The 20,499-nt window shown below is 39.0% G+C and overlaps 1 protein-coding gene and 1 non-coding gene across 2 annotated transcripts in view; both read left to right on the plus strand.

Annotated features, from left to right (window-relative positions):
- CHD8 (chromodomain helicase DNA binding protein 8) overlaps window positions 1–20,499 on the plus strand; it is a 45,281-nt gene that overhangs the window by 15,842 nt on the left and 8,940 nt on the right. The window contains exons 6-28 of the mRNA XM_040620676.1: window positions 1,152–1,334; window positions 1,415–1,483; window positions 1,847–1,902; window positions 2,417–2,534; window positions 5,461–5,544; window positions 8,345–8,482; window positions 9,718–9,839; window positions 9,984–10,227; window positions 11,129–11,305; window positions 12,306–12,449; window positions 12,674–12,929; window positions 13,981–14,191; window positions 14,652–14,847; window positions 15,311–15,478; window positions 15,668–15,847; window positions 15,987–16,097; window positions 16,445–16,641; window positions 16,840–17,039; window positions 17,144–17,300; window positions 17,391–17,480; window positions 17,766–17,869; window positions 19,004–19,133; window positions 20,378–20,453. Of these exons, the coding sequence (XP_040476610.1) occupies window positions 1,152–1,334; window positions 1,415–1,483; window positions 1,847–1,902; window positions 2,417–2,534; window positions 5,461–5,544; window positions 8,345–8,482; window positions 9,718–9,839; window positions 9,984–10,227; window positions 11,129–11,305; window positions 12,306–12,449; window positions 12,674–12,929; window positions 13,981–14,191; window positions 14,652–14,847; window positions 15,311–15,478; window positions 15,668–15,847; window positions 15,987–16,097; window positions 16,445–16,641; window positions 16,840–17,039; window positions 17,144–17,300; window positions 17,391–17,480; window positions 17,766–17,869; window positions 19,004–19,133; window positions 20,378–20,453 (3,411 nt within the window). The remainder of the gene's footprint in view (window positions 1–1,151; window positions 1,335–1,414; window positions 1,484–1,846; window positions 1,903–2,416; window positions 2,535–5,460; window positions 5,545–8,344; window positions 8,483–9,717; window positions 9,840–9,983; window positions 10,228–11,128; window positions 11,306–12,305; window positions 12,450–12,673; window positions 12,930–13,980; window positions 14,192–14,651; window positions 14,848–15,310; window positions 15,479–15,667; window positions 15,848–15,986; window positions 16,098–16,444; window positions 16,642–16,839; window positions 17,040–17,143; window positions 17,301–17,390; window positions 17,481–17,765; window positions 17,870–19,003; window positions 19,134–20,377; window positions 20,454–20,499) is intronic.
- LOC121100345 lies at window positions 19,734–19,843 on the plus strand. Its single transcript, XR_005832094.1, has one exon. It is a non-coding gene; the product is annotated as a small nucleolar RNA U6-53/MBII-28 (small nucleolar RNA).

Consider the following 20,499-nt stretch of genomic DNA (forward strand, 5'->3'; position numbering starts at 1 on the left):
TTTTTTTTTTTTTTTTAAGATTTTGTGTATTTATTTGACAGAGAGAGAGAGAGAGGGAGAAGCAGGCTCTCTGCTGAGCAGGGAGCCCAATGCGGGGCTTGAACCCAGGACCCTGGGATCATGACCAGAGCTGAAGGCAGACACTTAACCTGCTGAACCATTGAGGCGCCCTGAATCTCTTTCATTATATTTTATGGCTCAGTCTACATAAGAATGAGATTTGTTAAAATTGATTTTATGCCAGGGAAGTTTGCTTAATTTTCAGTAGTTCTGTGTCTAATAATTCATTTAGTTTGTTTGGGTTTTTCAGAGATGATATAATCATGATTGAAAAATGATAATTTTATCTCTGTATTCTTCCCAATTTTTTATCATGAGCTACAAAGTATTACTTAAATTACTTAATTAAAAAATGTTTTACTAAGGGCCCCTGGATGGCTCAGTCATTTGAGCGTCTGACTCTTGGTTTTAGCTCAGGTCATGATCTCAGTGTTCTGAGATTGAGCCCCGAGTCCAGCTCCATGCTCAGTGTGGAGTCTGCTTGGCATTTTCTCCCTCCCCCGGCTTGTGCATGCACATGTGCACTCATGCTGTCTCTCTCTAAAATAAATAAATAAAATCTTACAAAAATGTTTGCTCAACCACTTGAAAGAATAACATAAATCTAAAATGTTTTGATATGGACAACATCTCTAAGAAATGTTAATAGAAAGGTAAGTAGCAGAACAATACTGTAGTATGATTCTAATTATTAAGACAAAAAAACCTTAGAACTAAAACAAATAGCAAAATTAGTAACAAAACATTCTTGCACCTTTGCACTTCAGGGTTGCTCCTTATGGAAAGCACGTTGCACCCTGCGGTTGAGTCCTGTTTCATTTTACCAGAGCTTCTTGCCAGTAATACCCAGGTTACTTTCAGGTGGATTCTGGTTCTTTGATAAAACAGTTCGGCAAAGTAATATGTATTTGGTACATAAATTATATGGTTTGATATCTTATAACTTGATAAATAAGCTCTTTATCTTTTTCGCTTGGTTCTTCATAGGGATTTTGGAGTAAAATCTCAGTATACGATTATAGGCAAATAGTTTTAAAGGTTTTCTCTTTGAGTTACCTACACAGTTATTTTAACCATTCTTGCCGCTACAGAAAAGACGCTCAAACCGCCAAGTTAAGCGAAAAAAATATACAGAGGATCTGGATATAAAGATCACAGATGATGAAGAAGAAGAAGAAGTGGATGTAACTGGTCCAATAAAAACTGAGCCTATCCTCCCTGAACCAGTGCAGGAACCAGATGGCGAGACTTTGCCTTCCATGCAGTTCTTTGTGGTAAGCTGAGAGCTTAAGCAACATGGGAGGTTGTCCTGCTCCTCACAGTCTTCGTTGACTGACTGCATTTTTTGCTACAGGAGAATCCTAGTGAAGAAGATGCAGCCATAGTAGACAAAGTGCTTTCTATGCGGATTGTGAAGAAGGAGGTGAGGCCTTAACCCTTCATGTCAACCCGTAATGCCGCATTCACAGGCTTTATTTAATGAACACCTTTGGATGCCAGGGTATGGTACTACAGTGTAATTATGAGATATGGTGGAGGAAGTTAGCTAGAAAATAGGAACTGTCTTATTGCCTCTTCTTTGCTTATCTGTTTAAAATGGATGATAAAGGCTTATTTTTTCCAGCTATCAGATCTCTTGTATTGGAGTACTTGATTAGTTCCTTAATCCCTCATCAGTAATATACTCTAGGAACACTGGTATGAAGCTCTACCATGAGTAGTGAAAATTAAAGGTTCTTTCTTTGACAGATGAGGTTATTAATAACTATAATTTCTTTCTTCTCAGCTTCCTTCTGGACAATATACTGAGGCAGAAGAATTCTTTGTCAAGTACAAGAACTAGTATGTGATTTGTGCAAAAAGCTTTTCACCCTAAACTCCACAGGGTTGTAAAAAGTTCTCCTGTATAGTCTCTCCTGGGTGGGAATGTGTCCCCTTTTAATAGTCTCCTAGCCCAAATTGTTGTTTTCATTGAGGAAGATGTTCAGAGAGAAGTTCGGGAATTGGCATGACTCTTCCTATTTCCCAACAGGAAGGTGGGGTAAGGGTGGTCCCTGATAAAATCCCTTGTGATCCTCTCTACCTTAGTCTGACATTAAGCCCTTGCTACTCAGACTGTGGTCAGTGGACCAACAGAATTAGCATCATTTGGGTGCTTGTTAGAAATGCAAACTTTCAAGCCTGCCCAAGACCAGGTGTTTGTCTGCAAAAATCAAGCTTGAGAAGCACTTACCTAAGACACTGTCTCCCCATTTAAGTATGTTGTACTCATTGTGCCTGCTCCTGGGTTATCCCCAAATCTAGCCTACCAGTTCCCCTTTCTCACAGCATGACCAGCTGTTTCCATCCCCTTCAGCTCCTATCTACACTGTGAATGGGCTACCATCTCCCAACTAGAGAAGGATAAAAGGATCCATCAAAAACTAAAGCGCTTCAAAACTAAAATGGCTCAGATGAGACACTTCTTTCATGAGGTAATTAGGAATAGGTATTGCCTATCATTTATTTCACAGAAGCATAAATTACTGGGGTTATCAGTCTTCACCGATTATTTAAAATTTATAGTTGCTTTGTATATATGGGTATGAAGTCTTAATTTTTATCATTGGACTTTCCTTACTTAATTTGCCCCTTGCTTTGTTTTACCAGGTCTAAATGTGGTCTTTTTATCAGTTAATAGGATATTTTGGTATTGACTTGCTCAGTATTCATGAAGTATTTTCAAGACAGATTTTAAACTGACCTCTGATTCACTTGAGGCATTCTTCTTCTTCTAATGTCAGTCTGTAGCAGTTCATGGTATCTGTAGGCATAAGCAACCATATCATTTAGAAAGGACATTTATTTTCTAAAATTTCTAATCCAATATAACAAGAAATGGTGATAAAGGAATGTTAGTTTCCCATAACCACTCTTATTACTGGTTAAACACTGTAGTGTGCATAAGGGTCTCTTGAGCCATATTTTAACTGTCCATTTTGCTTTGAAAGCTTTGTGTACGTACGCCTTTGCCAAATTGGGATTTTTCATCTTTATCATATATACAGAACTAAGTGCCTTGAGAAGACAGATTCTTTTTCAAAGCTGCTTAGAGCTAAAGGAGAAAAGGTCTTAGTAAGAAAGATTGAGGGATGGAACGAACTAAATGCATAGTTTTAGCAAAAAACCCCCAGTTCTGTCTGAATACATATGATAAAGCTAACTTGATACCACCAGGTTTGCAAATAAATGAATTATTTCTCACATCACCTGGAGAGGACAAGTAGGACCATGTAGTTTTGTAATTTCTTTTTATATGAAAGTAATACTTGGGTTGTGTTTTTTCATTTATGTTCTTTTAAAGCATAATTTGTGAAATGTACAACGAAACTGTAATCCCATTCCAGCAGATATTAGATGTACAATTTGTGACTGTTGAACCAGTCTCTACTAACTCATATGCCAATTAAATCTCCATATTTAGGTAGGCCATTTAACCAAATCAATCATTCATTCATTCATGATTTATCATGTGCTAGTCTCTATGGAGAACAAACCAGACATGGTCTGTGTTCTCATATGGCTCACTGTCTAATTGAAGAGGGATAAATATTAAAAAATAATTCAAATTGTGTTAAGTGCCAGAAAAGAAGGAGCACAAGGAGACATAAGGGGAGGGGATGGCAACACCTACTTTGGATAATTAAGGAAGACTTCCCTGAGAATTGAATTATGAAAGGAGCAAGGCCGCGAACCCACGTAAATAATATCACTGGCATGAGAAACAGCATATATGAAGGCCCTGAGACAGGCCAAGGAACTGAAAAGACAGTGCAGTTGATGAACAAAAGAGAGTGAAAGGCCCAAAATGAGATCAGATATTTAGGCAAGCAGTGTGTACAGACCTTTTAAGCAGTTTGGTTTTAGTTTTGTTTTTATTCTAAGTGCAAAGGAAAATCATTACATTGTTTAAAACAGGTCAGAGACATAGTCCAGTGTCCACTTTTAAAAGATCACCTAGACTTTGGAGAATGGATTGAAGAATAGTAAGCATGAAAGTATGAGCAGTAAGGAAGCAGTTGAAGATTTCTAAATAGGCAATATCATGGCTTAGAGTAGAGTAGTTTCAAGTGGATAGAATGGATAGATTAGAATTGACAGGGCTTGGTGTGATGGCTTATATAGACAGGTTTGTGGTCTGAGCAAATGGGTTGAGGTGGGATCATTGAAATATGGAAGATGTTAGAAGTAGCCGATTTGGGGAAAATCAAGAACTTAGTTTAGACTGTGTTAATCTTAAAATTCCTTGACATATCTCTAGCAAGCACAGATATACAAATCTGGATTTTTCAGGCTGCAATTAAAATTTGGATTTTATCAGCATATAAAGTTATTAAAACCTTAATAATGATTAAAGGCACCTGGGGGGGAATTTCTATATATTCTAATAGTTCTTTATTTTCTTACTGTAATAGTTCTTTCTATGAGCCCAGAACCAAGGCTTAAGAATTCTCCCAAATTCAGAGGTTCAGGTGAAGGAGAAGGAACTGTATGCCAGAGTGGTAGGAGAAAGATTAGGAAGCAGATATGTCATAAAATGCAAGAGGGAAAAGTGCCTTAAGAAGGAAGAGTTTTTTTCCTTAGCTTCTTTAAGACCTTTCTTTGGAGCCTTGGGTTATTTACTTTCAGATACCACCCAAAGTTGGATACCAGTGATTTAGAAGAAAAAGAACCAGTGAAGGTGATCAAGAATTGGCCAAAACCAAAATAAATACAGACGAGAGTCTAGTGTCTCAGAAAAGCCAAGGAAAGACAGTGCTTAAAGGAGAGAATTAGGAATTATGGAATACTTTGTAGAGGTAAAGTAAGATGAGGACAGAAAAGTTTCATTATATTTGGCAATTTGGAGATCATTAATGACCTTGACAAGAGTAATTTAGTTGTGTGAAGGAAGTGGAAGGAAGAGTGGAGTGGCTGGACAGTGGAGGTGGTGACATGGAGATAACTTGTGGTTAAAACTGTTGGGAAAGTTTGGGTATGAAGCAGAACAGAAAAATAGTTGCAGGCAGATGAAGAGTATAGGAGGTCTTTTTAAGATGTGAAATAGTAAAGTACATCTGTGTGTTTATGGGAATGATCCAGGGGAGGGATTCCTAAGATGGTGAGAAGGGATGGAATCCAGAGCATATACAGAGAGAATGGCCTCTGTTAGGAGATACTTGCTCTTGTAATAGGTGAGAAGATGGGTGCAGATTCAATTAAGTTGTTAGGATTTGATACTGTGAAAATGGGGAACTCCCTTCTGAAGGCGTCTTTTTAAAAAAAATTTCAAGTAAGATCATCAGGTAAAGGTGGGGTGGAAGGCTGGGTTTACTGGACAGTGATCTTTTGGTCTTACTGCCTGTTTCATAACCCCTCTAGGATGAAGAACCCTTCAACCCAGACTATGTCGAGGTGGACAGGATATTGGATGAGTCTCACAGTATTGACAAGGACAATGGGGAGGTGAGTTGGGGCATGGAGGAATATCAAAGGTCTCAGAGATTTCTGCTGCTCTGCTTGCCCATCCTTTATTATGCAGGTATGGCTAAAAATCTCTTGGACAAAAAGGTATTTTTGAGTTTTTCTGAGGGCTCCTTAGAATGATATTGGGAAGATAAGGGAATAGAGAGAGAGGCTAAAAGGAAAGCTTCTCATAAAGAAGCTGTATTTGTAAGTATCAGGAGCTATATGAACAAGTACTCCTTTACCTTGATCTTTTTTTCTCTTAGATTTTATATGGGAGACCCCAGACATTCAGTTAAGGGTGACAGAAGGGGAGAGGAATAGGGATACTTCACAGATCTCCATATTTATAAATATAAAAATGCCTGCACAGACTCATAGCTTTCTCCAGGTCATTGAGAATTATTTTTTGAACTTAACGATCAGTTGAATGCATTTTCGTTTATCATTAAAACCAATCTACTGCATTTGAATCTGTACTTTTTTTTTTTTTAAGATTTTATTTATTTATTTGACAGAGATAGAGATAGCCAGCGAGAGAGGGAACACAAGCAGGGGGAGTGGGAGAGGAAGAAGCAGGCTCCCAGCGGAGGAGCCTGATGTGGGGCTCGATCCCACAACGCCGGGATCACGCCCTGAGCCGAAGGCAGACGCTTAACCGCTGGCGCCACCCAGGCGCCCCTTGAATCTGTACTTTTAAACAGACTATGGGATCACATTCCCACAGATACAGATTCAGATTCAGTAGGTCTCTGGGTGGGACCCAGAGGTCTGTATTTTTAAGTTGGTTCTCCAAGGGATTGTCAGACATAGCTTGATTTGGGAATCACTGCACTAAAGCTCTTTTAGCAGATTGTACATGTGCTAAAACACCTGCTGATAGAGTTTCATAAATCACTTTTTTCATTTTCCAAATAAGAGTTGTAAAGATCTAAGCCACCAGTGAATTCAACATTGTCTCTTAAGTTTATTTCAAACTTACTTAGACTGTGAACCACCATTCCCTTAGAACTCATCACTTTCTATTCACTTCAAGTAGCAGTTCTTGGTAGGGCCACATTTCATCAAGTTTTTATCACATCTGACAGTTACTGCTTACCCAGTGACCAGTAGAGAACAACAGAACCTTGTTAAAATGTCAGTGCCAGGTGGTGAGCTAGGCGCACTCACAGGCTAAGTGGCCTGTTTCCGTACATCACCCTTACAGGACCTAAGAATCAAAAGTCTTCCCTCTGTAAAATTCTACGTTTACTCTATTTTATAAGCCTTTAGGGTTTCTCAGAACCTTAGACGTCCAAGGCCTATTACGATTCAGTGTCTTCAAATCCTGACAAGCATGCGTCAGAAACATGTATTCTGCTTTTATGGGTTGGGGTGGGAGTTATTGTTTATTGTTCATTTGCGGGAGGTGAGTGGGAAATGGACCAGTTATTAGAAGGGACACGTTAGCTACTATTAAATTCTTGTCATTTTCAGGATCTCAGCCTTCTCAGTCTTAAACATCTTATGCTCTCTACCAACATACTTATTACTCTTCCAGAAGTAATTGATCTTTGGACTGTGTTGGAAATAGCAAGATAGATGAAAATGTTTTAGTTTCCTGGTACTATAACTTCTGCTCCTAATATTGGGTAACAACATTCTGTGTACCCATTTTTCCCCCTCCCCAAAATAAGTTTAGTTCGTCATCCTTTTACATGACCTAATAGTGGAAATCAGTATTATAAAAATAAAGTCCTTGGAAAAGTAAGTTATGATGCTGGAAATGCGTGACCTGGACAAATGGCTTTATGTAGAAAATGACCTGAGTCACTATAATAAAGAAAATAGGAGAAGAGCAACTAGGTTAATTCTAGGGATTCCTTGATCTGTCATTCTGTCGAGGTGCTTGTATCTTCAGACTGCTTGCTGGCTGTTGTAAGGGGTATTCTGTGAATTGATAATAGAGATTCTTGTTGATTATACTAGGCCCCATCTAATCCTTTTTTCATAGAAACCAAAAATAGAGATGCAGTCAGGGCAGTGATCAATCTGAGTAGTGAGAACAGGAGCCGTTTTGCCCGAGGTCGCTGCCGTCCCTTCGCAGCAGAGCACCTGTCTAGAGCACAGTACTGTAGTAGGCGTTGGAGCATTGGCCCTCCTCTCTTCTCTCTCGTTCCCTGTCTTCAGTGACACCTCTCCTAGTTATCTCCTAGCTCAGAAGGAGATCTCTTCTCCACCAGATGACTGCTCTCTTTGAAGTAGCATCTGCACTCAGAGCTGCAGAAGCTCAGAAGCCCGGTGATTTCAGCCCTGCTTTGCTCTAATGGGTTTAATCTGTTCCTCACTTAGAAAAGTAGCCTGGCCTCCACTCTTCCACTGCATTAAATATGGTGCCAGGATAATAGTATGGCGCAGAGCCCTATCTTTTACTTTCAACCTAATTCAACATAATATAGGAAAAGAGTTTATTTTATTTTATTTTATTTTATTTTATTTTATTTTATTTTATTTTTTGCATTTGCTTGTTGATTGGCATAATGTTTCAGTGCTTAGTGTTCTAGAAACTACTGGGTATAACCTTGCCTCTTAGAACAGATTCTGATAAATTGCCTGGAAAGATGATCAAAGCCTCAAATAGTACAGTGCCTCAGCAGGGGAGCCTGTGGCTGGTCTTCCCAGCCTGCCATTTTTTTTTTTTTTAAGCACTTTTTAGGTATTAACACTTTGTGATCTGATTCTGTAGTCAAATTCTTACCCTTTTAATCACAGGGGAGAACACAGAATCAGTTTATTAAGGCTTTAGCTTTTTCTCTCCTAGCCTGTAATTTACTATCTGGTGAAATGGTGCTCTCTGCCCTACGAGGATAGTACGTGGGAGCTGAAAGAGGATGTTGATGAGGGCAAGATTCGAGAATTTAAACGGATCCAGTCAAGGCACCCAGAACTCAAAAGAGTGGTAAGTACATTGCATTTAGATTGTAAAGCCCATGTAGGAAATGACTTAATTTTTTATTTATGTTGTTGTTTTAGCCTTTTATTATGGAAATTTTCAAACATATACAGAAGTAAAAGAAATAGTGTATTGTACCAATTCCCAGATTATTTTAAAGCAAATCCCAGATTCCTTTATTTATCTGTAAATATTTCAGTGTTTATGCCTAAAGGTATATACTACTTTTACACCTGAGAAAATTTAACCATTTCTAAATATCAACAAATAACCAATTACTATATATATGTTTCCCTGATTGTCTTCTGATTTTTGTTAAATTGTTTGGATTGTATTTTGAATAAAGATCTGTATATTGCTGTCAGTTAATGTGTCTCAAATGTCTCTTAATTTTAGTTTCCCCCTTCTTTGCAGTTTCTCTTGAAGAAATCAGGTGGTTGGTTCTCTAGGGTTTTTCATAGTCTGAAGTTTACCAATTGCATCCCCCTTAGAAACTTCTAACGTGTTCTCTATTCTTTATATTTTTTCATAAATGGTTAGATGTAGAACAGTGCTGTCCCCTGGAACTTTTTAGCACTGTGCTTAATATAGTAGCCACTAGCTACCTTTCACATGCTCAGTAATCACATGTGGCTAGTGGCAGATATAAAACATTATCATCATAGGCAGTTCCATTAGATATCCCTCTTCTAAAGGCTTCATCAAATGTGGAAGGGAGACCACTAAATCTGCTTCATAGGTGACTCAATCAGGTTGTCTTTTGTGATATTATTAGTCATTTGTGATCATTGCCTTGGCCTATTCTTTAAGAATTTCAAAATGATGTTATTTTAATTGTATCATGTTTTTCATTTATTAGCCAGAATCTACTATAAAAAGAAATATGATTCATCTCCTATTTGGTTACTCTGAGGTACAGATGGTATAGGAAAGAAGGATAGATGCTTTGTTTTCTTTATTTCCCAGTTTTCAAAATAATGAAGTGGTTCTCTAGCATCCTCCAAAAGTGACCAGTGGGTTTTTCCTCTCTTGGTTTTCCTCTTTCTTTCTTTCTTTTTTTTTTTTAAGTTTTTTAAACTTCATTTTAGTTTAAACTTTATTATGAACTCATGAATTTGAATATATTTTAAATGTTTTTAATCCATGTTTTTGAATCAATATTAGCTACTAGAACTACCTAGTAAGTTTGCCTAATTTTGTTAGTGTTTTCACTCCATTTATTCAAATTTTCTTTTTTGTAGAATCGCCCACAGGCAAGTGCCTGGAAGAAGTTGGAGCTGTCACATGAGTATAAAAACAGAAACCAGTTACGGGAATATCAGTTGGAAGGGGTCAACTGGCTGCTCTTTAATTGGTATAACAGGTACAGAAAAGAGTAGACCCATGAAATGTAGGCTTGGTCTGGAATTATTTTTATTTGCTTTCTGTTGAAAAGTTCCTTTTTACGTACTGTTTAAAAAGACATTATCTTTTGACATGCTTTTCTATTTCTATGATGAATCTTCAGGCAGAACTGTATCCTGGCTGATGAGATGGGACTGGGCAAAACTATCCAGTCCATTGCCTTCTTGCAGGAGGTATATAATGTGGGCATCCATGGCCCCTTCCTGGTCATTGCCCCACTGTCCACAATTACTAACTGGGAGCGAGAATTCAATACATGGACAGAAATGAACACTATTGTGTACCATGGCAGTCTGGCCAGCCGTCAGATGATTCAGCAATATGAAATGTACTGCAAAGATTCACGGGTGAGTTGCAGATCATGGGAATATAATGGTTTAGAGAGAGTAGGCCAAGATACCTGGTATTTTAGAGGCTTTTATATGAATAAAAGACTTTTATTAAGATTTTTTGAGGTGATTTATGGCATTTTGTCCTAAAGTGCACAGGGAATTTTTTCTTTAACTTTTGTTCTTTTTATCCAGTGGACATTTTGATCCATGGAAGTTTGATCCATTGATCCATTGATGCATTTGATCAAAAGGACATTTGATCAATGGAAGTTCTGACTATGAATACATGCCTTTTAAATAGAATTTTATCAGCATTGATGAGTTTTCATCAAGAAAGTATTGAGGTTCATCAGTACTTAAGTTCATCAACTTAAGCCACTTCCTCTCTTAAGTCTACTAAAATTTTCATCAAGATTAGTTCCTTTGTTCTATACAAATTTTGAAAATAAAAATTTGAATCGTTCATCCTTTCTTAGTCATATTTTGCTGCTTTTAATTTTGTTAAACTGATCCAATTCTTTTTAGACAGTAACAGATACTACCTATTTCACTTTCAGTTTTGTCTTGTATATTTCAACAGTGCTCAACATTTGTGGATTTCAGTGTTAACTACCAAAAGATCTAGGTCTGAGATACATGAGCTAGGCATACAGTAGAGTCAAAAGTGTTCAGCTTCATTCAGTGAGGTCTGTCATTTTCCCGAAAAACTGAATTTCTTGAAGAGACGTTGTATCTTACATTCAGTGATTTGGCACTGTTTTTCAGGAAAATACACAGCAGCAGAGATGGGTGGTGATGTTGTTTGTATTTCCTACTGACCCTGCCTGAATATAGAAAAGAGAATGTGTAGTGCGGAAGAGGTCCCCATTTAGGTACATATTAGGCCTTTTCTTAACTTTATTGCCTTTATGCTTAGGGGCGCCTCATCCCAGGCGCATACAAGTTTGATGCCCTGATCACCACTTTTGAGATGATTTTGTCAGACTGTCCTGAGCTTCGTGAGATTGAATGGCGTTGTGTCATCATTGATGAGGCCCATCGGCTAAAGAACCGTAATTGCAAGCTGCTTGATAGCCTCAAGCACATGGACCTGGTGAGTTCCTCACACTGACTTATAGGCGGAAACACCTGGAATTAAAAGAACCCTAATTCCCTGTGGAATTAATATAACTAAGAGAAAAAATCAGGATTTTAGTATTGGGTGGTGGGTATGGCCTGTGGGAATGGACACCTGAAAGTCATATAAAAGTCCTATAAATTTTAGAATTGTGAGATAGTTGTGTGTTAGTTGTTCTTAACCAGGTGGAGAGGTGGGATACTGTATTAGTTACCTATTGCTACGTAACGAATATCCTAAAACTTGGTGGTTTAAAACAACAAATACTGTTTTTTATGATTCTCGAGTTCAGCACCTTGGGCTGGGCACAGCTAGGCCATCCCTTCGGTCGTCTTGCCTGTAGTCAGTAATGTGGCTGCAGCTGGCAATTGGTGGGCTCCTGGGTCATCTTCCACATGACCTGTCATCCTCCAATAGGCCAGACTTTGCTTCTTGACATGGTAGAATCAGGGCAGTATCCAGAGAGGGCAAAGGCAGAAGTTGCAAGGCCTTTGAGGTATGGGCTCTGAAACTCACACAATATCACTTCTGCTACATTCTCTTTGTCAGAGCAAGCCACAAGGCAAGCCCAGATTCAAGGGGTGAACCTTGATAGGAGGAACTACAAAGAATTAATGGCCATATTTAATCCAGCACAGGTACATTCCCTAGAGGGGGATATATTAGGATATCTGTGGGGAGTTGAGTGCGGAAAGGCGTATGTAATGGCAAAAAAAACCCATATTTTTGAATATTTCTTTATTTGCTTATAATCTAATATTTAAATTCTTGTTAAATAATATCAAGGTTTTTGTTTTGTTTTAATGTTTTGTGTTCATCAGAAGAGGGAGCAAGTGAAAGAAAAGATAGTAATCTGGTCCATTCCCATGATTTTATAGATCACAAAATTAAAGCTAAAGTTATATAATTGATAGAAAACCCCAGAAGTCCTTTGTATTTTTGCGTTTTACCATTTTTTTGCTTTCTCCATTTTTAGGAACACAAAGTGCTACTCACAGGAACGCCATTGCAGAATACCGTGGAGGAGCTGTTCAGCTTGCTTCATTTCTTGGAACCTTCACAGTTTCCTTCAGAATCAGAGTTCCTCAAGGATTTTGGGGATCTCAAGACAGAGGAACAGGTAGGAAGTCTATCTAGACAAAAAGGTAAAGTTTGTACTAGGCACGCATCTGTTGCCGTGGGCCGCAAGGACCTCTCTTGAGCCTATGTCGTTTGTGGCATTGTACAAAATCCACATTTTTCGGATGATGGAAAGCTCTCATTTTATTTCTTCATGTTTCCATGTAATGTGAGAATGTTTGTCCTCATAGTTTCTATTTCTTTTCTCTCCTGTATTGGGCACAGGTTCAAAAGCTACAGGCTATTCTCAAGCCAATGATGCTAAGAAGACTCAAAGAGGATGTTGAAAAAAACCTGGCACCCAAACAGGAAACTATCATTGAAGTAGAGTTGACCAATATCCAGAAGAAATATTACCGGGCTATTTTGGAGAAGAATTTCTCCTTCCTTTCCAAAGGGGCAGGTCATACAAACATGCCCAATCTACTCAATACTATGATGGAGTTGCGCAAATGCTGCAACCACCCATACCTCATCAATGGTGAGAGAGTTCCCGGACAGCGCCTGCATTTCTGTGTCGCCTGTGTTCACTTGCTAATAATATTCTTTAGGAACAGTGGATACATTGACTGATCCAGCTTAATTTTGAGAGGGAAGGGGATTCTTCTTTTAAAATAATTATTATGTTTATTTTTTTATTTTTTTAAGATTTATTTATTTTCGAGAGAGAGTGAGTGCACCTGCGTGGGGGCAGAGGGAGAGGGAGAATAGGAGACTCCCCGGTGAGTGCTGAGCCCGCTGTGCAGCTTGGTCTTAATGACCCTGAGGTCATGACCTAAGGCAAAATCAAGAGTTGGACATTTAACCGACTGAGCCACCCAAGCACCCCTTATTTATTCATTCATTCATTCATTCATTCATTCATTTATGACTTTATTCATTTGAGAGAGAGAGAGAGAGAGAGTGAGCATGGGAAGGGTGGAGGGAAAGGTGGGAAGGGGAGAGGGAGAAGCAGACTCCCCGACGAGCAGGGAACCTGATGTGAGTGGGGCTTTCGATCCTGGGACCCTGGGATCATGACCTCACCCGGAAGCAGACGCTTATCGGACTGAGCCACCCAGGCGCCCTCAGGCAGTTCTTGAATTCAAAACAATTCTTACGTGGAATGTCTTTCTCTAGTTCTTCCCCCTTGATCCTGCGTAATCTTCAATATCATATGGGATTCGCTGTGTAGAATTTCATGAACAAGAACTCAGGTCATTCTGTTCTCTGGTTAAATGTCCTCATCTGTACTCCATTTTGTAGTTTCTGTTTTGGATGCCAGTAGGGTGGTAATAGTTGTTTGCAGTAATGTCCTAGTTCTCGTTGTTACAGATGTTTTATCCAATTACAATCTTAAGTCTGACTTGCAGTATTTTGTATAACACAGTTGAAGATGATTTAGGATTTTTTGGGTGCTGAAATTCTGTGTGAGAAAGATGTTTATCTCAGGTCAGATTACTTTTCTTTGCTTCCTTATCTCAGCTAAGTAAACTACAGCCTTAGTATGTTTCTCCGGATCTCACCATCAAGTTTGATTTTTCTTTTGGCAGGTGCAGAAGAAAAAATCCTAACAGAATTTCGAGAAGCTTGCCATATTATACCTCATGACTTCCACTTGCAGGCCATGGTTCGTTCAGCTGGCAAATTGGTTCTTATTGACAAGTTGCTTCCAAAACTTAAAGCTGGTGGCCATAAGGTTCTGATCTTCTCCCAGATGGTACGCTGCCTAGATATCCTAGAGGATTATCTAATCCAGAGGAGGTGAGAAAAAAGTCATCCCTTGCCTTGAATTTACTTTAGCTTCATAAAACTGTAAAAAGTAGGAGGGCCTGGGTTTAATTTAAGTTGGCCAGAACTGGGATAAAAGAAGTATTTAAGATTCTCACTCTCAACTTTCTGATAAGATTTTTATTTTTTTTAAAGATTTTATTTATTTATTCGACAGAGAGACAGCCAGCGAGAGAGGGAACACAAGCAGGGGGAGTGGGAGAGGAAGAAGCAGGCTCATAGCGGAGGAGCCTGATGTGGGGCTCGATCCCAGGACTCTGGGATCACGCCCTGAGCCGAAGGCAGACGCTTAACCGCTGTGCCACCCAGGCGCCCCTCTGATAAGATTTTTGGTCAACTAGAGATATGGAATTGCTGGTATTGATCCTAATCTGCTTTTTTGGTTTCTTTATCTGCTTAACTAATTAAACTTTTTTCTGTAACTGCCATACAGGTACCTATATGAGCGTATTGATGGGCGAGTCAGAGGTAACCTTCGACAGGCAGCTATTGACCGCTTCAGCAAGCCTGACTCAGACCGCTTTGTCTTCTTGCTGTGTACCCGGGCGGGTGGACTTGGTATTAATCTCACAGCTGCTGATACCTGCATCATCTTTGATTCAGATTGGAATCCACAAAATGACCTGCAGGTAGAGGAAATCATTGTCTTAGGGGCTAACTACCTAACCTAAGAAGTTTTTCAAAAGGATCAGGATCTCTTAGAAAGACTTGTACTTCAAAGAGTATGGAATTGTTTACTTAGTTTAAGGGTGGCAGTCTCCATGAGAGGTCAGCAAACTTTTTCCATAGAGGGCCAGTTAGTAAATATTTTAGGCTTTGGGGACCATACGGTCTCTGTTGTAACTACTCATCTCTGCTCTTGTAGCACAAAAGCAGCCGTAGACAATACATAAATGAATGGATGGGGTTGCGTTTCAGTAAAATGTCATAGAATCAGTTGGCTGTGCAGACCATAGCTTGCTGACCCCTGGTGTTTTGGTTTTGAGTTGATCTCATGGCTCCTTTATAGATGTGAATTGGTATTTTGAATTGCACCCCCCCGCCCCAATTTTATGTTATCTTTGCCTTTTCTTTCCATTTCTTTTAAACCAGGCCCAGGCACGGTGTCATCGAATTGGGCAGAGCAAAGCTGTGAAGGTGTACCGTCTCATCACTCGTAATTCTTATGAGAGAGAGATGTTTGATAAGGCTAGCCTGAAGTTGGGATTGGATAAGGCTGTGCTTCAGTCCATGAGTGGTCGGGATGGCAACATTACCGGAGTGAGTCCTCTTAATCTGTAGCAGGTCATAGTGATAGAGGAAGGCACAGGTTTTTTTTTTGTACAGGAATCTGACCACCTTGTTTGGATTTCTTAAAATATTTCTTAAAACATAATGAACTAAATTATTATGATATGGTTAGATTATATTCTCTTGTTAGTTTTTTCATTTTACTATTGGATTTTGCAGATCCAACAGTTCTCTAAGAAGGAGATTGAAGATCTCTTACGAAAAGGGGCATACGCAGCCATTATGGAAGAAGATGATGAGGGCTCCAAGTTTTGTGAAGAAGACATTGACCAGATCTTGTTAAGACGAACCACAACCATCACCATCGAGTCTGAAGGAAAGGGTTCGACGTTTGCCAAGGTATGTTCTGTCTGTGCCAAATGCTAAGGAGACAGAGGTAGAGACCGGAATCTACCAGAATTTAAAAGGTATTTACTGGTTTCCCATTGCTCAAAAAAGTGGTGTTGTCAACTTTACTTTGTTCCTTTGTTCTCACTAGGCAAGCTTTGTTGCTTCTGAAAATAGGACTGATATTTCTCTGGATGACCCCAACTTTTGGCAGAAGTGGGCCAAAAAGGCTGACCTGGACATGGATCTACTTAATAGCAAGGTAAGCTTCCTTTTCTTTTAGGGAGGAAGTATTACAGAAGACACGTTACTTTCAGGAGCCTTTGTAGCTGCTCTGATTCTTTGATGCTGACCTTGGTTTATGATGATATATTTATATAAGAGCCATTATAAAAACTTTCTGCATGGGAAGCCCCAGAAAACTTAGATATCTACGACTTAACTTTGCTTCTGAGTCCCTAGAGATTATTTTGCATGTCCTAAAAAAATCTCTCTTTGAGTATCTACAAATGTTATATCCAAGGCTATTTCAATCCATAATTGTCTTAATTCCTTTCCCACGGCCTTGTCACAAAGAGAGTTACTCTTCTACTTCTGTTCTCTGTATAGAATAACTTGGTGATTGACACACCTAGAGTACGAAAACAGACCCGCCACTTCAGCACTCTGAAAGATGATGACCTAGTGGAATTCTCTGATTTGGAAAGTGAAGATGATGAGCGGCCACGCTCTCGCCGACATGACCGTCATCATACCTATGGGCGCACTGACTGCTTTCGGGTGGAAAAGCACCTTTTGGTGTATGGGTAAGAACCCACTTTGCCATTAGAGGTAGTGTATTTCCATCCTGATGGACGTTCTGTTTGCCCTTCGAATTGAAGGCTCTGGCCAAAGAGGGGATAATGGGAAAATTTTATTCTGGTACCATGTTTTCCCCAGATGTTTTGTCTCCTACCTTTTGGGAGTCCCCAGGAAAACATTAATACAGTTTTCTGTTTTTCTAGTTGGGGACGGTGGCGAGATATATTGTCTCATGGACGCTTCAAGCGACGTATGACTGAACGAGATGTGGAGACAATTTGCCGGGCCATCCTTGTATACTGTCTTTTGCACTATCGTGGGGATGAAAATATCAAAGGCTTCATTTGGGACTTGATTAGCCCTGCTGAAAATGGCAAGACAAAAGAATTGCAGAATCATTCAGGTAATTATCAACTCTTTACTTTTCATATTTCTGTAGGTTACCTAATCTTTTTCAGGTCCAAGGGTTTTTCTCAATCCAAGTCTTCAATGTCTCCCCTTTCCCAGGTCTGTCTATCCCTGTGCCCCGCGGACGCAAGGGGAAAAAAGTAAAGTCACAAAGCACTTTTGATATCCATAAGGCAGATTGGATCCGGAAATATAATCCTGATACTCTGTTCCAAGATGAGAGTTATAAGAAGCATTTAAAACATCAGTGTAACAAGTAAGGGTGGAAATTAGCAAAGATCAAAGCATTTTCCACCTCAAAGTTTCTGCATTATTACTGAGCCAGCTCTTCTTCCCTCCCTTTTAGGGTGTTATTGCGGGTACGAATGCTATATTATCTGAGGCAGGAGGTTATTGGAGACCAGGCAGAGAAGGTGTTAGGGGGTGCCATTGCCAGGTACAGTTATGCTGTGTTTTTCTTTATGTATTTCTCTTTATGCCCTGCCTTATTCCAGAAAAGATTGTTTTACTTATTTAATTCTATACTATCTTTGGGATAACTGGTAATTAAGATCTGTATATCAGGTCTTTGATCTTATGCTTGATACCAGTGGAAGGAAATAGGCAGATCCATCACCATTTAAATGAATGGATAAAAGAAGATACTTATAATAACCTTTCCAAGGATTGCCGTTTTAATTCCCTTCATTGCTGTGCTGACTCTGCTCTCTTACACCTTTAGTGAGATTGACATATGGTTCCCAGTAGTGGATCAGCTGGAGGTTCCAACAACATGGTGGGACAGTGAAGCTGACAAGTCCCTGCTCATTGGAGTCTTTAAGCATGGTAGGTACCTTTTCTTCATTTATTCCTTTCCTATTGTAGACTTACTTCCACAGATGGAACACGTAGCAAAATGCTCATGGCCAATAACTGAGTTCTCTGATTGATCTCAATAACGTTAGGTTTGAATAGGAAGCTAGTTCTTAAATATCCAGAGCAAAGGAATTAGTTCCTATAAATAGATGTTCAAAAAGGCCAGATGGATAGTTAAATCCTAACGTGGGGACAGTCTCCCATCTGTTCTCTAATCTGTGTTACCAATCTGTATGCTACGCATCTCAGTTAAGGTTCCACAAATCAGGGGAGGTAATATATGCCCACTCTTATTAATAATAACCATGCTTAATTTGTGTGAAAGTGTTCTACTTATGTAGCATCCCATTTGTCTAAATATTCAGCAGTCATTCTGATGGAAGTGTGAGCTACAGTGAAATAAAAATAAAGTACCAAAAGGGAGAGGTACCCTTTTCAGTCTAGCCTAATAACAATTCCTAGGTATTAAAAGCAGTGAGTGCTTACTAACTTCCAGCCCAATGACTTAGTAAATTAGAATATCATTTCTTTTTAAAAATACTTTTCTGTTTATTTCTATAAAATAAAAATAATGGCTCTTAAATGACATGTTTTCGAGAACTTTAATGGATAAGAAAAACTGTGAACATTTTCTAGTCTTAAATTTACCTTTGAGACAAGGAGGTTTAGAAGAGTCCAGACATCCTGAATCATGTTCATTCAGTCATTCATTCATTCTCTGTTCATCAGATATTCAGTGCCTGTTTGTTTGCAGGTGTTTCTTACCCTTTGAAAATGTGTGACCTAGCTGTAAATTATTTTACTTTTTTTCATTTCCCCATCTGTGTAGTAAGAATGATAATAGAAAAATTACCAGTTAAATGGCTATGTAAGTCTGTCACCATTCTGTAAATATTCTGATGAAATTCCTATCTTTCATAACTAGTGATAAAACTCTTTGTAATTGCTGTAGAACTATTCAAAACAGTAATATAACGCAACAGCTGTCCCAAGTTGATGTTTTGCATTATGAGTGAAGTAGCTCATGTATTTCAGTTATTCCAGTACATGTTAGACAAAGTTACATCTCTTCTTTTCTTTGGCTTATGGTCCTTTTTCTTCTAGGCTATGAGAAATATAATACTATGAGGGCGGACCCAGCCCTATGCTTTCTGGAAAAGGCTGGTCGACCAGATGACAAAGCCATTGCAGCAGAACATCGAGTGTTGGATAATTTCTCTGACATAGTAGAAGGGTAAGCATTGGTGTTTAGTTCTCTTGAAGTTCTGGCTCTACCCCTTGAAAGCTCTTAGTTGCTTGTGCAAAGAGAAAACATAATTCTGGCCTTGACTGAACCCATTGGTATTCCTAATGGTGGTTATACTCGATAAATTCTTAACAAAGAGTGGAACCAGCAGAAAAGACTCCATAAATAGGCTAAAACCACACATTTGCCATAAGATGCAACCAAGGGTGAAAATTAATGTTACTCCCAAATGGCTTCTTTGATGTTCTATTCAGTTGTTTTTGGTCTTTCTTTCTTTCTTTCTTTCCTTTCTTTCCTTTCTTTTCTTTTTCTTTTCTTTTCTTTTCCTTTCTTTTCTTTTCTTTTCTTTTCGATCAGTTTTTGATCACTTTTCTTTTCCTTTCCTTTCCTTTTCTTTTCTTTCTTTCAGTGCTTTTCTGTACAGCCACAGTAGCTGAAAGGACAACTTAACTGGTTGTCTTGAAAGATAATAGCCATGCAGCTCTCCTATGCCACTTAAGTGGTAGAGCCTCAGGAGATTTTAGCCCTGATTTATCGTCTCCTAATGGTGCCTGACACATACAGGCATATACTCTGTCTGGATACATGCCTCGATGATGAGTTGCCATGCTAATACTGAGTCACCAGGTAGGGCAGTGTTGCCCTAGTTTGGGTGCCAGTGAGTTTAACAAAACTTCTCACATGGAGACCTGAGGGGCATGTGAAATATTTGGCTTAATTCATGAATACCCATGCACTCTTCTGCAGTCCAGAGATTTCTCTTTGATGATCACAACCTTAGTTTGCTCAGTGCAGGACCCTCAAAGGAGATTGGGTCAGTTAATTCATCACAAATCATTTATTTTGTTACCCTTCTACTCAAGAGAGCAAAGTAAAACAAGCAAACATGGAGTATTTAAATGTAACAATAAAAGTAAATAGGAAGGAGGAGAAGAATGGGTAAACAATGAAAAGGGCTATCAAGAGAAAAGACGTATGTTGGCCAAAGTATTTCGTTTCAGATTCAAGCAATTTAGAATGGCACTTTGTCGGTTTCTCCCCATTCTTCATCCTGTTGGATACGCTACCTAACTTGCTTGGAGCTTAGCACCTGGCCTGCCATTCGTTTGAGCATGAAGGAAAACCCCGGTTCCATGCTGGATTGTATGTTTGGCCAGGTCTTCATCCTAAATTCCTCTTAGTGAAAGAAGATACATTCTTGTGTTTTTTTTCATGCCTTTGGATAATTTTAGGGTTGACTTTGATAAGGATTGTGAAGATCCTGAATATAAACCACTCCAGGGTCCCCCGAAGGACCAAGATGATGAGGTGAGGAATTCTCATTTGAGTGTAGCTTTTCTCTATTACTAAATAG

This window comes from Ursus maritimus, unplaced genomic scaffold (assembly GCF_017311325.1).
Source record: "Ursus maritimus isolate PB19 unplaced genomic scaffold, ASM1731132v1 scaffold_36, whole genome shotgun sequence".
Lineage (NCBI taxonomy): Eukaryota > Metazoa > Chordata > Mammalia > Carnivora > Ursidae > Ursus > Ursus maritimus.